At 39.4% G+C, this 13836-nt stretch overlaps 1 protein-coding gene across 10 annotated transcripts in view; it reads left to right on the top strand.

The window, feature by feature from the left end:
• CELF2 (CUGBP Elav-like family member 2) overlaps positions 1-13836 on the top strand; it is a 550570-nt gene that overhangs the window by 506200 nt on the left and 30534 nt on the right. For all 10 annotated transcript variants that reach the window (XM_066551028.1, XM_066551020.1, XM_066551021.1 and 7 more), the window contains one exon: positions 803-937. In XM_066551028.1, the coding sequence (XP_066407125.1) occupies positions 803-937 (135 nt within the window). The remainder of the gene's footprint in view (positions 1-802; positions 938-13836) is intronic.

Raw genomic sequence — 13836 nt, 5'->3', positions numbered from 1 at the left:
ATGTTTTATTTAAATTTGGGGCTTTATTCAGAAACAGATGTTTATATAAAGGTTCATTTCACAGTCCCAAATGCTGTGACAGTAAGAATTTCTCTTTATGGAGATTATTGATTGTACTAATCTGAGTCTGCAATACTTGTGTTTGAAAGTAGTATCACTCTCCATTATTGCAGGAGTTCTGAATTCCTAGAAAGTACCTCTTCTTCACTGCATTTTTTTCTTCTTAAACATACTTCCCAAATATTTTATTTAAACTCTTTTTTCATTCTGTCCAAGTTGTTGTTAAGCTCCTCTGTTTGAAATACAAAGTGTGCAAGGAGAAATAATATCTCTTGTAGGCAAACTAACATTCATAAAAAATCAGACAAGTTTCTAGGCATTCAAACTGGGAAACTTTATTAATCCCAATTATATGACCCTGTCCTGAATGTGTTTTAAATGCTAGTTATCTTCTTTATATCCCCTGTTGTGTCAGGAAATAATATTGTGCCTGGGCTTCATGCAGAGTTTAAATGACTTTTAATTCTAAACTTCCCTTAGAAGAGGCACAAACCAGGTTTAATTTTCCTCAAGTACAGGCTGGTGTCTGGTGCATTCTCTCAACTCCAAGGTAGAGAGATGAGAAATATTCCTCAGGATCTCTAAGATGTGGTTTGAGATTATAAATGTTTTGGGAATGAAAAGAATCGAGTTTATTGGCAAGGTACACCCCAAGCTCCATGACCATTGAAAACATCACTTTTTGATGATTATGATGATGATGATTACCTGTTTTAATTAACCCTATTGCTTCTCCACATAGGCATGAACGCTTTACAATTACAGAATTTGGCAACTTTAGCAGCCGCAGCAGCCGCCGCCCAGACCTCAGCTACCACCACCAATGCAAACCCTCTCTCCACAACGACTGGTGCTCTGGGAGCCCTCACAAGTCCTGGTAAGAGCAAAGTGCCTGCTTCCAACACACAAACGTGGCAGTTGAGGGCAAGGTGGGAGTAAAAATGCTGGTTCCATGTTGTGTCATGAGTTCCATGCTCATGTAAATTGTGAAGAGCCCTTAACAGCTGAATACATTTTTGTTGCTGTTATTTCCAAGCAAGTAACTGCTTTTTCAAGTGGTCCAGTGTGGGCATGTTTGCCTTTCCATGTTCATTTCAGGGGCCATTAAAGCCTGACAGACCCATCTTAAAAAATTCTGCGTGAAAATTACAATTGCATGGGAAACCTAAGATAAAATTAACTTTTCACAAAGAATTCAGAACATGACCAAATCCTTCCCATCCAAAGGAAAATCAGCTGAGGTGGTTCTTTTTAATCCCCAAGGTACTGATCTTTGTTTCCCATCACACACAAGTATTGCCTTTACCCTTATGAATTTTTGTCAAGTCCTTTTTTTTTTTTTCCCTTTCCGTTGCTGGATCTCAGTTGAGCTTTCTTCTTTACTTTCTGAGTACACAGTTACAGAAGTGCTTTCAGATGCACAAGGAATACACAGCCAGATTCTGACTTCATTATGGGGGAAAAAGGGGCAAAAGAGGTAGAAATGCCTCCATGACCACCATGTGGATTTCCAGACATGCATGTCTGATGTCTCCAAAGCCCTAGAGAGAAACTGGGGTAAATTCAGGCCTAGGTAACACTTCAGAATATCCAGAATCCACAGAGAGAGATGTTGATTCAGTGTAGTTACGCTGGGTTTACAGTGATGTAGCTGAGTAGAGAATTCGGCCACTTATTGTTACATAAAGGCTGCAGGGTGTAATTATTTGCATCATGAAGTGTGTTTATTGCTGTTCTAAAAAACATTCATATTATTTTAGACACCACTAAAGAACATTTGTGTTTAATCTTGTTTAAGTGTGTATTTATCCCCCATGAAAAAGTAATTCATGGCAGACTGAGCTCATCAGTAAGGAAAACAGTCTTCATTGCAAAAAAGAACTGGGACTGAGTGTGGTGTTGGGTCTTAGTGCTGGCCAGGGCTCCCATTATATTACAGTTTTATTGTTTGGGACAGAGGTTAAATTTAGAGAAGTTTGGCTAGTACTAAGTCTGTGTATATTTTTCTGTTTCTGACATGAGCCTCATCTTGACCTAAAAATAATATTCATTAGCAACATCTCTGAGAAGCAGGTTGGGTGAAAATAGTTTTTGTTTGCTGCTGTGATTTTTTTTTTAAACCTGAGCAATCTCTTCCCTCTGTCCTGGAGCTGGGACTTAGCACTTTGCAAAAGGCTTCTCCCAGTGTCAGTGTTTCCATGTTACACCTGTCTAAATGCCACCCATCTATAGAAGCAGAAATGTTGCATTTCATGCACGCTCTGTGATATCTCTGCACTTTAGCTGATAAATGTCTGAGCAACCTTGTCCTCCCAAGACACACACAATAGATCTTGACCCACACTGACAAGAGTTCCCAGGGCAACTCAATGACTGCACTGTAGTGTAGAGGGACTGGAAATTATCTCCCTTTCTCTTTGCTGCTCTGCAGCACAGTGGCACCAGAACATTCCCATTGTGCGCTTTGTTTTGCCATGTACACACAGAACTTGGATTCAACCTAAGGGCCACATGTCTCTCCTTCCCTATCCAACACAGTCTTCTTATCCATGCTCTCTGACTTGCTGTTCCCTTTTAACCTGATCCTGAGGCTCCCTGAGTACCTGGGAGGTTGTTTTATCTGATGTCCAGGTCTGCAGAGGCCCATGGCAGGCAGGTGCTTCCTTTGGGCTGGGCAGATATATCTTTGGGGTAACTGGAGCTTCCTATTGCTCTGACTGGCATGGGAGAGCAGATACCAAGGGTTTTTCCAAAGGGGTTAATGATTTTGGCTAGCACATTGAACTTGTGTTATTTTCAAAAAATTCTGGGTATTGAGGCTTTCAAATAATGTCTTCAGAATGCCAGTTGCCTTTGAAATTCTTATAGATGGCACCTGTACAGAGGTGTTTCTAATATTAGACAGCTTGAAAAATCTCTAATAGGTCCACTGACCTATTTATGTTGCACAAGCAACCTAAAATCAAGCCTTGTTAAAGTGTTCTTCAGTTTAACCTTCCTTATCTGGTTCCACATTCTCCACCCTATTACATATTTTGTAAACCTGAATAATATTTTCAATGATTCTTCTCTGCTCCATGGAAAATGAATTTAGTTTGATAAAGCTTTTCATAGTAGCTCAAAGTGTTTCCACTAAAACTCAAAATATGTTGACAGAAAACATTTAAATCTGCCTTTCAATATGTGGATGTTTGGAGGCCTTAAGGGTATTTTTTTGGTCTAGTTTTCCTTTAATAGAACACTTCAGCTTGTTGTGTTTCATAAGTGTAAACTATTTTGTCTGATTTCAAAGCCTGCACTAAGCCCAGGAAGAAATGTTTGCATCTCTCCAGATAATGCATTAAATTAATATTTTTTAGTTGAGAAAACAGCCCACAATTGTGGCAGTGCAAAGGTAGATGCTTAAATTTAATCCTTTTCTTGATGTTCTTAAAGGCAAAATACTTCACAGAATGGAGATGGGCATAAGAGTCTTCTTCCAGTATTTTTTGAACCATGGCAGACACATAAATCATATCCATGTTTCTATCTAGATTCATCTCCCCTGAAAATCCCCCCTGAATCAATCTTTGACCAAGACCTCTTGCTCTGTTCTTTGTAAACATGTGTGTTAAAAGCCCCAAAAGATGGTTGTTTCAGCTAAAATTCACCTTGAAGCTTAATTTTACACCAATAAGATTTAGCAGCCATCAGTGCACCACACTAGTACAGAGGAGACAGTGGTCAGGCCAACTTCAGTGCACTGGCAACACAGAAAACTGGGCCAGGAAGTGAGGAGCCAGTGGGTCATCTGATATTTGAGTATTTCCAAGCAAATTAAACTCCAATGATCTTTCCCCCATCCGTTCTGACTAAACAGCTTTGACCGCAAGAGAGTCTGAGGACACTCGTTCTCCTCCGTGTGCTAAATACTTTCTCTTAAGCTTGAAAGAGTATTCATTCAGAAAGAACAGAGACAATACAATCCCCCAAACTATTAATTTTTTTATAATTGTAAATTTATAATTTCAATTTTGCATACCCATGGAAGTGTCTCCCTACAGCATTGTTAGAAATGATTTTTTAAAAGCCATTGCTTAAAAAAACATGAAAGATTAAGCTTTCATTTTAGTAAAAATCCCCTCAGGCAATAAATAGGTTCTTTTGTCTCTTGGCCCTGGAAAAAAATTAAAATGGTTTAAATTGCCTATGGTTAAAGTAACTGTTTCTTGCAATTATCAGATGGTAGTGAATAAAAATTAAAATGAAATCATGAAAGACTAAAAACCAGGTAAAGGCATATTATGTCTTTCATGAGTTTCTCATGGGTCTTTTGAAGACTCATTTAATCATCTTTCTTGTCTTTTATTTTGATATGATAATTGTTTCCTTTATTTACTTTAATCACCTCTATTTAGTTAATTAATTCTTCACTTTATTTTCATTTCACTTGCTTAGGATACTTTTTCTGTTTTAAAGACAGGTACCTGTACTATTTCATAGTGTTTTAAAGGCAGGTACCTGTAGTATTTCATAACACAAGGATTTGGGCTGGAGTAGCTTTTACCTGACTCCAGGTTTGCCTCATCCAGTTTGTCTCAGTTCCCTTTGGGTGGGAATCTGGAAGTTTCCATTTCTTGTTAAGTGGGAAGGCATTTTGGAGGGACTGCCTCAACTGTAGGTATCCACACTGTAAATATCCCAATTTGGACAGGATGAATCCCAGCTGAGTGTCAGGAACTTTATTCTCTCCTCCAGAGACTGTCCTTGACACATCCTGTAAATGGATCATGGAGCAGAGAGCTCGCAGGGAGGATGCTGCTCCAGAGCCTGCAGAGATGCAGGGATCATTCAGAGGGTGGTGGGAATGCCTGGAGGTGCATGTGAAGGAGGGACATATGAGCTCAGAATCAAAGTATCTGTCTCTAACACTGTCTGACATTAATTTCCCTCGGTTGACCCACTACCCTAATTTTCCCAAGGGTAATAATGTGTGTTCTGACAGTCCTGGGTGGTACAGGACTCATACAGCGCTGTAAAGTGTGGACCACAAAGAGCAGGTTGGTGAAAGCCATGTCCACTCAAGGTCTGTGTATCTCCAAGGATGGAGATTCCACAGCCTCTGTGAGATCATTTCAATTTTGATTCTTCAAATTCACACATAAATGTTTGTTTCAGTAACCAGTAGAAAAGCCCTACTATGTGTAAATGAAGAGACAAAAGATCTAATTATGTATCCAAATTTATCTGCATGAACATACACAATATCATTTCTGAGCTGTGGGGGGATAGAATTGCTAAATCAGAAGCTAATTCAGTTTCAGACCTAGAAGCCTTCTTTTTCCATGACATTTTCATGATTATTTGATTCTCTAAACTATTATTTATTCACACAGCTGAACTAGCTATTCATGCTTCAGTAAAAAACTCTTTAGGTTTATCTGCTGTGTAAACCTAAGAGGAAATATTTGGGGGGGAAAATACTGATAGGGTAGAAAGTGAGAAAGTGATACTTTTTTCCTTTAACGATCTCTTAAAATCCAGCACAGCTTTTGTCATATTATGTCAGTATTCTGCCATTAACTCTTACACTGAAAAAAAAAAAAATTCTCCTCAGCACAAAGGTCTAAAAATACTCATTTTCAGACAGATGCTGACATTGAATAATAACAGTCCCCAAAAAAGGAAGACTGTGAAGTATAGAATAAACTGAAAAAGAAAAAAAATTACACTGCCTTTCCTGTAAGAATTAATTCGTTCTCTCCCTCTGGTCAAAGCAGAGAATTATAACTTATAGCTATCATCCGTGGCTCATTATTTTCTCTACCCCCTAATCTAGTATGAAGATCATCTTTGTTAGTTGAAGGTGTTCATGTTGTGAGCACAATTGTTGAAATGGTAGAGATTTTATAGAATATACAAGATGCTTCAGCTGAGAAGCAGTGAAGAATGTTCAAATAACCATTCTTAGAGGATTTGCTTTTTGTTCACTTCAGTACAAAACATTTTTCTCCAACCAGTGGTGCAAGGCTGCCACCATGACATTTTGTTAGAGGCCAGTGCACCCACTGAGATAGTTGTGATATTTTCCAGGATGATTCAAAAATAACCCTACCAGTAGGTGTGTAGGAAGGTCTGACAGTTTGCTAAAGAATGAATTGAAGTAGATTTTTCATGTTGAAAAAGATTGGTTTAAAATGCAGAATGGCACTTGTGCTGTAGTACAAATTGATTATTTTGGTGCCATTTCATGTGGAATTAATGCATGTTCCATTATTGTAAAATCATTTTAAATAAGCTTTATTAGTTTTGAAGAACATAGAAAACTTCCCTAGTATAATTTTCATTATTTTCAGGATAAAGATACAGTTGATAAATGTAAGACTTAGCTTAAATAAAGGTTTTAAAATACAGTGTATGTACTGTGCACACACTTAACCCAAGTGTATGTTTTTAAATTTTATATTTAAGTCTAGTTACATAAATAGCATTGTTACCTTAGTGCTTGGAGGACAGAGTATTTCAATGCTTAACTCTGATCTCAGCAACAATATTTTAAAAGAATATGTTTTCAAGGAAGCTGTGGAAGAAAACCTTGCCTTAGCATGCTCACATCCCAGTGCCTGTTAATGGACTGCACAGTTCAAGGAGGTTTGTGGCAGGACAGGTATATTTCTGAACTATTGTGTGTCAGCTGGTCTTACACAGCTGGTCTAACACACTGGTGTTTGATTTCTCAGTCTGTGGTTAGGCTCCTCAATCAGTGAATTGATTTTGACTGCTCTTAGTGCCCACAGATTATGCTGCTTCTTGGAGATATATTGGTACTAAGCCCATCTGATTATTAGGCCACTCTTAAGGAGGCATGAAAGCACAAGCTGGAGCCAAAAATAGGAAACTGGGCATGCATTTTTGACCTATATTTGTATTTTTAGTAATGCTTCAATATGTCCTAAATGACTAAAGAAGAAAAGCATGGGAATTGTGGCTAAGAACTTCCCTGAGTCCCAGAACAGTAGAAGGAGAGGTGATGGGTTCATGTGGAGCCTCCCTGGAACAGCACTGTCTCTCCCTGGTGTCCTCATTGGGAAAATGAGCCAGTGATAACCTGAGGGATGCTGATGGCAGCAGACAGGACATCAGTTCACTGGGATGACCTGTTCCATATTTGTCCCTTAAAATGTAACAGGTCTCTGTACATTCTCCTCTCAAAAGGGTTTCTGAGCAGGTGCATTGGTGCAGTCTGAAGGGTTCCAGGGTTCCAGGGATGTTCAGGCACTGAATGGGCTCAGGGTGGCAGAACTGCTTTGTGAAGCTGCCTGACAACTGTGGGGGTCATTTTGGCAAAGCTCCTTATCAGTTTTAGAATCAACATTATCAATTTATGATTTTTTGGCACAGAAATATCCAGCTGTTTCCTCAGAATTCCATTAATGCCAAAGGACAGAAACATGTGCATATTTTCAGTCAAGCATTGTGCTAGTTAATTTTTTTAGGTTTGTTTTTTTCTTTCAGGAAGCAGCATACAGTACTAAACCATGGATTAGTAGGATCTAATTCAACAGGAGACATGTTTGTTTTTTAAACATTATTACATTATCATCTTCCTAAAGTATTAAATCCATTGCCTTAGCACATTTCAGGATTTACTTTGCTTGCAGTATACAAATAACACGTATAACACATTATATTTTGTAAGTGTCTCTCTATCCCACTCTTAATCTCTATTTCAAGCTACAGGAATCCCAGTTTGTAAAGAAAAGCTTTTTTTTTCTTTCTGTTGGAAGCACTATTTGAAGTTCATTCAGGGTTGCTTTCTACTAAAGAAAGATGATAATATCAGCTTGGCCACACAGGTAGATATGTGAGCTTATATGTAATATATCTTACAAGAAGTTACAAGCCCAGAAAATGCTGCAGTTCATAATACCCAGGAAATAATGTAAATCTTAGAAAAACTCATGCATTTGAAGGAGCTTTCAACTACTGCCAACACTGTTCCTTCAATCCTGCTGGATTGTGCTTCTGTCCATGGATACTCCTGGTCTGTTTACTCAAGGCAGAAAAATTATAATTAATGGTAAAAAATAATAATTTTTAAATCTTAATTTAATTCCATTTTTTATTATGACTAATGTCTTAATTGTTTTAACATTCTCTCAGAATAACTAGTTGTTTGGATATGGGGCTACTGAATTATTTTATGCAATGGCCAAACAAAAATATCTCCAACAACTGCATGCGTTTAAAACCAAGTAAACCCTCAACTGCCTTTGCTGTTTGCAGCACAAAAATGTGTAATATGGATGAAAAGAACCAGTGTCACAGTGAACTCAGTATGACTTTACAAATGGTCTGCAAAGGACCTGGCTGAGTAATTTTACATGAGGCAAGATAATCCTCAAGTTCTGCAGCTCCCAGGGGTGAACAAGTGCATTTTGTGGATGTGCTATTGCAATAAGGCTGTGCTTGCACAACCCACTCAGAAACCCATCTGCCATGGAAATAATTGCAGGCACCTTCTGGGTTCATAACTCCTTTAACAAGAAACTCAAATTTTCAATATATGGTTTAGCTCATCTCTATTCTAAAATACCATGGAGAGGACTCCTAAGTGTCTGAAGGAAACAAGTCTTTTAGAAACATCTTGTTGCAATGGAAAGACAAACACCTCCCAAGGACTGTTTACATTATCTTAAGACAGATATATGAGAGAGGTGAAAAAGAAGATAAATCAGGCCAACCTTTCCCATGTACTAGAATTTGAATTGGCATATATGTATGTGGTAAGCACTTGTAGAACAAAAACATTGCTTACCTTGAATGATAGCCTTGGACTCTGCTGACACTCTTCTTTCTTTTTTTCTTTTTCCTTTTTTTCTTTTTTTTTTTTTTATGGAGAGATGCTGCTGCATGTTGTTTGTCAATGCTTAGTGCTGAAAGTGTGTCAAAGATGTTGCAGGCACACCGGGGGCCATGTGAAGGAACCTGTGCTCCAGGCCGGAGATCCTGGCCTCCAGTAGAGCCTTCTTGATTTTAGATCAGGAGTTCTCCGGAAAGTAATTTATAAGTGGCTGTATTCTGATGCAGCTCCACATGGAGGTCATTTCAGCATCAGGGCATGCATCTCAGAACAATAGCCTGCTCCAGATTGTGTGAGATAGCTGTAATAAACATGAGAGCACAGCTGGAAGTTCCCTGTAGAAATGGCTTTGATGTGAACTCAGCGGTGCTTCAACGAGCACAGCCACAGCCCTTGGCCCCACTGAGTCCTGAGTGCTCAGCAATTCTTCTTTGTTTTCCTCATATTGTGGTGATTCAATTTGGTTTGATTTCATTTAAAGTTACAGCTGGAAATATATATCATATATATAAATATATATGATGGTCAGCTATGAAGCTGAACTCAAGCCAGTTCACTGTGCATTGTTATTCTGTTCCCAAGCCACTCTAAAGTACTTCCCACCCAAAACCAAAGGTGATTTACCATTGTGGTGTGCTGGGGAGAATGCACAACATTTGCAGGCATAGTACTGAGGTACAGCTTGTAGTTTATGCTAGAGGTGGATTATTTAGTTTATGCTAGAGGTCTTCACTGGGAAATGCATTTCAACAAAACAGAAGCATCAGGGTGGAATTGGCCAAGATTATTGACTTGCTTTTTACTCTCTCTTTCTTTGTCTTCAAAATCTCATAGGAAAATGTGCCCTTAAACACCAAGATTCACAAAACCAGCCTAGATTCACAAAGACATGCCCAATCAATAAACCCTTGCTTGTTAACATACCTTCTGCTAGATAGATAGATTTGGAGGAAAATTATGGAACAGGGGACCAGAAAACTACAAAAATAACCAACTAATAAGTTTGTCTGCCATACCTGTGGTACCTTTGTATGCTCTGTTTTCTCCTCCTTCTTTGCACTGCTGTGGAAGATCCATGGTGTAGGCACTGTAATTTCATGACAATCACAAATATCAAGTTAGGTGTTAACATAAACAAGTGATTAAAATGAGCGTCCCCGATTTTCACTTCTCTCAAGCTTTAGCTCTCAAAAGCCCACACAGTGCTGAATAGTATGGATTTATGAGCCTAAAGTTTTTCTCCCACTGTTGAAGGCCTTGGCTTCTGAATTTGCAAAGAATTTTAATGAATTGGTTCACCTCTTTATGTTTTCTGTTTGGTTTTTTTTTATTCTTGTAAAAGCCAGTGCTCACAAAGGATTTAATAAAATATAAACCTGTTTTCAGAAAGCCAGAACCAGAAGGATCACCATGGGGAAAGACTCCTTCCTCTCCTCTCCCTCTCTGTCATGCTTTCTCTCATTTGCACATGCATGCACACAGATACAAAAAAGAGACCAGATGCTGAGTGCATGGTGTTCTCCCTTCCTCCTTTGCTCACTGCTGCTTCTCTTTCCCTGTTCCTTGGGAAGAAATGGACAGTATTTCATGGGCACAGTTCACCTGTGAGTAATGAAGAAGCAGAGGGGCACTGACTTACTGGAGAAAGGCTGTGATATTGGTATATGTCTTTCTATATTGTCATTCTTGTTTCCCCTGACTCTTTCTTGCTCTCTTGCTTTTCTGGTGCTCTTTCCCTGGAGTGCATCTGTCACTTTAATTTTATCCTATCCAAGCACAAGCAGAGCACTTAAACTTCCTAGAATCTTCCTCTTTAACATGTCAGACAGCACTTCCGAGACACCAAAAAATGTGCAAGTTTTTACTTCTTTCTTCATACCAATGGCAATGTGTTTGTCAGAGGACCTTATGGAAAATACACCTCTCCAGACCAGGAAAATCTACCTCACTTTTGCCAAAATCTGCCCTGAGAAATAGAACCAGGGCCTGCTGGTACTGTTAGCAGCAGGGAGGCCACCAGTTTGTGCAAGGGTGGATACTCAGATTGGCTGGAGATCACAGTAAAGGGCAGACAATTTAATGCCACTCACACATGCTAGTTAGATCAGAATACTGATGAGCCCTAGTGAAAGGCCAACTGCATCTTCTTTTAGCAAAAATATTAAAATGCCCCCATTTCTCCCCCTCCCCCTCCAGATTCTCCACAAGAATAAATTAGAACTTGGAGGTGTGGTTATTATCACAGAATAATTAGACCCCATGGGATTAGAGACACTCAACGTTTGCTAATGCCCCTGGGTTGTGATTATCTAATAATGATGATGCCTCTGTCATTGCTTAATTATTCTTCCCCTTTAAAATGTACCTTCTGCAGTCAGAGCCCGTAGGATGAGCTCATTTTAGCCAGAAACACCACTGCAAATTCCTGAGAGCAATGTCACACAGGCACCATGATTGACTTGCCCACTTCTCCCCCACACTGTGTTTATAATCCTCATTTCATAAACTCCAGCATTACTATATTTAAATCATTCCCCTTTTCCATAAGACATTTCATTTGTGTGTTTAGGAGAAAACTCTGTGGCCTCCATCTCTTCAAAACAACCAGTTGGGTTAGTGCTACATAAAGATAACACATCTAAATTGATTGACCTTAAATATATAAGATCAGATCTGTGCAGAATCCCTCCTAACTCCAGGTCAGTGGTCCAGACTCCCATCTACATAAGAGCCTCCTACAGCTGGGTGCGATTCTCTGTTTAAGAGAGTGCCACCACAAAACTAAGATAATATAAACCAAAGTCAGAAGCTTTGCATAGACTTTGTCCAACACAACAAAACTTTGTCCAATATCTTTTATTTTTCAGTCAGTCCAGTGGGTGTTCCTCATGTTTAGATAGAGTTTTCAAGACACAGTTCCAAACATCATTGGTTATTGCAATTAAAGATTAGAAAGAAGACAGAGAAGGCAGCCTTAATCTGATTATCCTTAAATCCAGTGTTGTCTCTTTGCTTTATTATCCCTCTCGGACTAAACAAGGGACAAAGGCATATTTTGTTTACCCAAGAGATTTTGTGTAGTAAACAGAGATTTTAAATTCATCTGGCTAAAATTAGAGATTTCTACTTTGGGGTTAATATTTCTTTTTCTTTTGTCCTTATAATTCTCTTATAAACTCTAACAATTTTATTCTGTTGCTGACTGATGAGCTGTTAGAAATATAATTTTTTATTTTGTTTTTATGGCCTTTTTTCTCTTTGTATGATTTCTTTATATGCTTTCTTTACATTATTCTACTGTGGTTTTATTTTCTGTTGCACATTGCTGAATCTAAGAGGAATCCAAAAACTCAAGGAAAGATCCAAGGTCAGAACTTCTTTGGTTAGATTGTTATAGGTTGGGCCCTAGAAACCTCACCCACACAGTGTAGTTGTGGCAGCCTAGAACCAAAACCACAGATGAGAGTTAAGTGGCATATTCAATGTCAACCTCTGCTTCTGTAAACAGACCCAAGAACAGAAACTGGTTCTACTGTTCAGTTTTCAACACATCTTCATTCTTCAGCCTTCTTTCATTCTGCCTTAGTGTGAGCTGACTTTCTCTGCTTTTCTCCTACGCTGCTCTAATTCCCATAGAATAATTGAGGTTGGAAGACCAGCTGGGTCTGTGACACAACTCCCTGCTCATGTGAGATCAGGTTGATCCAAACAAGTCTTAAAAACCTCCAAGGACATGGATGGAGCAATCTGGATCATCTGTTCCAGTGCTTGTACAAATGTTTTTAATTACATCTGAACGGAACCTCCCTTGTTTCAATGTACTTCTCATCTTCCCTGCATGTGCTGTTGCTCTATCTAGTGCATGGCCTCCTTTTAGGCACTGGGGGCTGCTTTAGGTTCACCTGGAGCTGTATCTTCTCCAGCCTGAACAAGCCCAGCTCATTACAGGATGAGTGCTGGAGCCCCTGACCAACTTGCTGACCTTCCACTGAACTCCCTCCACCTGATCAATGTTCTCCTTGCAATGAGGAGCCCAAATCTGCATGTAATATTCAGATATGATCCAACAAGCACTGAGTAAAGAGGAAACATGGATGTCCTGTCTCCTCTTCCACAGTCCAGGGTGCTGTTTGCTTTCTTTGCTGCCAGTGCATGCTGCTGGCTCATGGTCACCTCCCACCAAGACCCCCACAGGTCCTTTTCAGCAAAGCTTCTCCCCAGCCCCATCCATCCCCTGCTGTGTTACTGAAGGGGATTATTCCTCCCCAGGTGCAGGACTTTGCATCAATCCTTGTTAAATTTCATAAGGTTCATGTTGGCCAGTTCTGCCCATCTGAATTCCTCTAAATGTCAGCCATTTAGTCAGCACCAGTGTCAGATCCATTTTATCTGGACCTTGGAGCCAGTGAGCTTAGGAAGGCAGCAGAAAACCAGAAATACACCCAAATTCAGTATGAGAAAGAGGATTCTGGACTTAGACAACTGCCAATACAGATCTGCCAGGAGTGTCTCCCAAAAGAGAATATTTTCTCTGCAACTTCTCATGCTTAGCCACAGAGATGCTGAACCTAAAGTTTGTGGGCAATATTGATCCCTGGTGCACTACTACATCATCTTAACTTCAGCAAAAGAAGTACTTTGAACACTGAGTTCTTTAAATTCTCCATTAAGTAAAACAATAAGAACAAAGTTGTGGTTCATAAGTGAGTGGTGATAAGCAAGTGGCTGATATCAGACTAAACACTGAGCTTCCTGTTGTGCCATGCATTTGTAGTGACAGAGAATTGTGGAGTGTAACCAAGGGCTGCCTAAAGGAAAGCTGTCAGCAGGGCTGACACAGTTACTTACCGTGGTGGATCTCTGTGTGGAAAGTCCCAGCATAGTTAAGCCAGTCTTGGAGCTGCCCTGAAGCCCTGCAGCACCAGAAACCTGGT

The sequence above is a fragment of the Molothrus aeneus genome, chromosome 5 (genome assembly GCF_037042795.1).
Source record: "Molothrus aeneus isolate 106 chromosome 5, BPBGC_Maene_1.0, whole genome shotgun sequence".
Classification (NCBI taxonomy): Eukaryota; Metazoa; Chordata; class Aves; order Passeriformes; family Icteridae; genus Molothrus; species Molothrus aeneus.
This window is presented reverse-complemented; position numbering and strand designations above follow the sequence as displayed.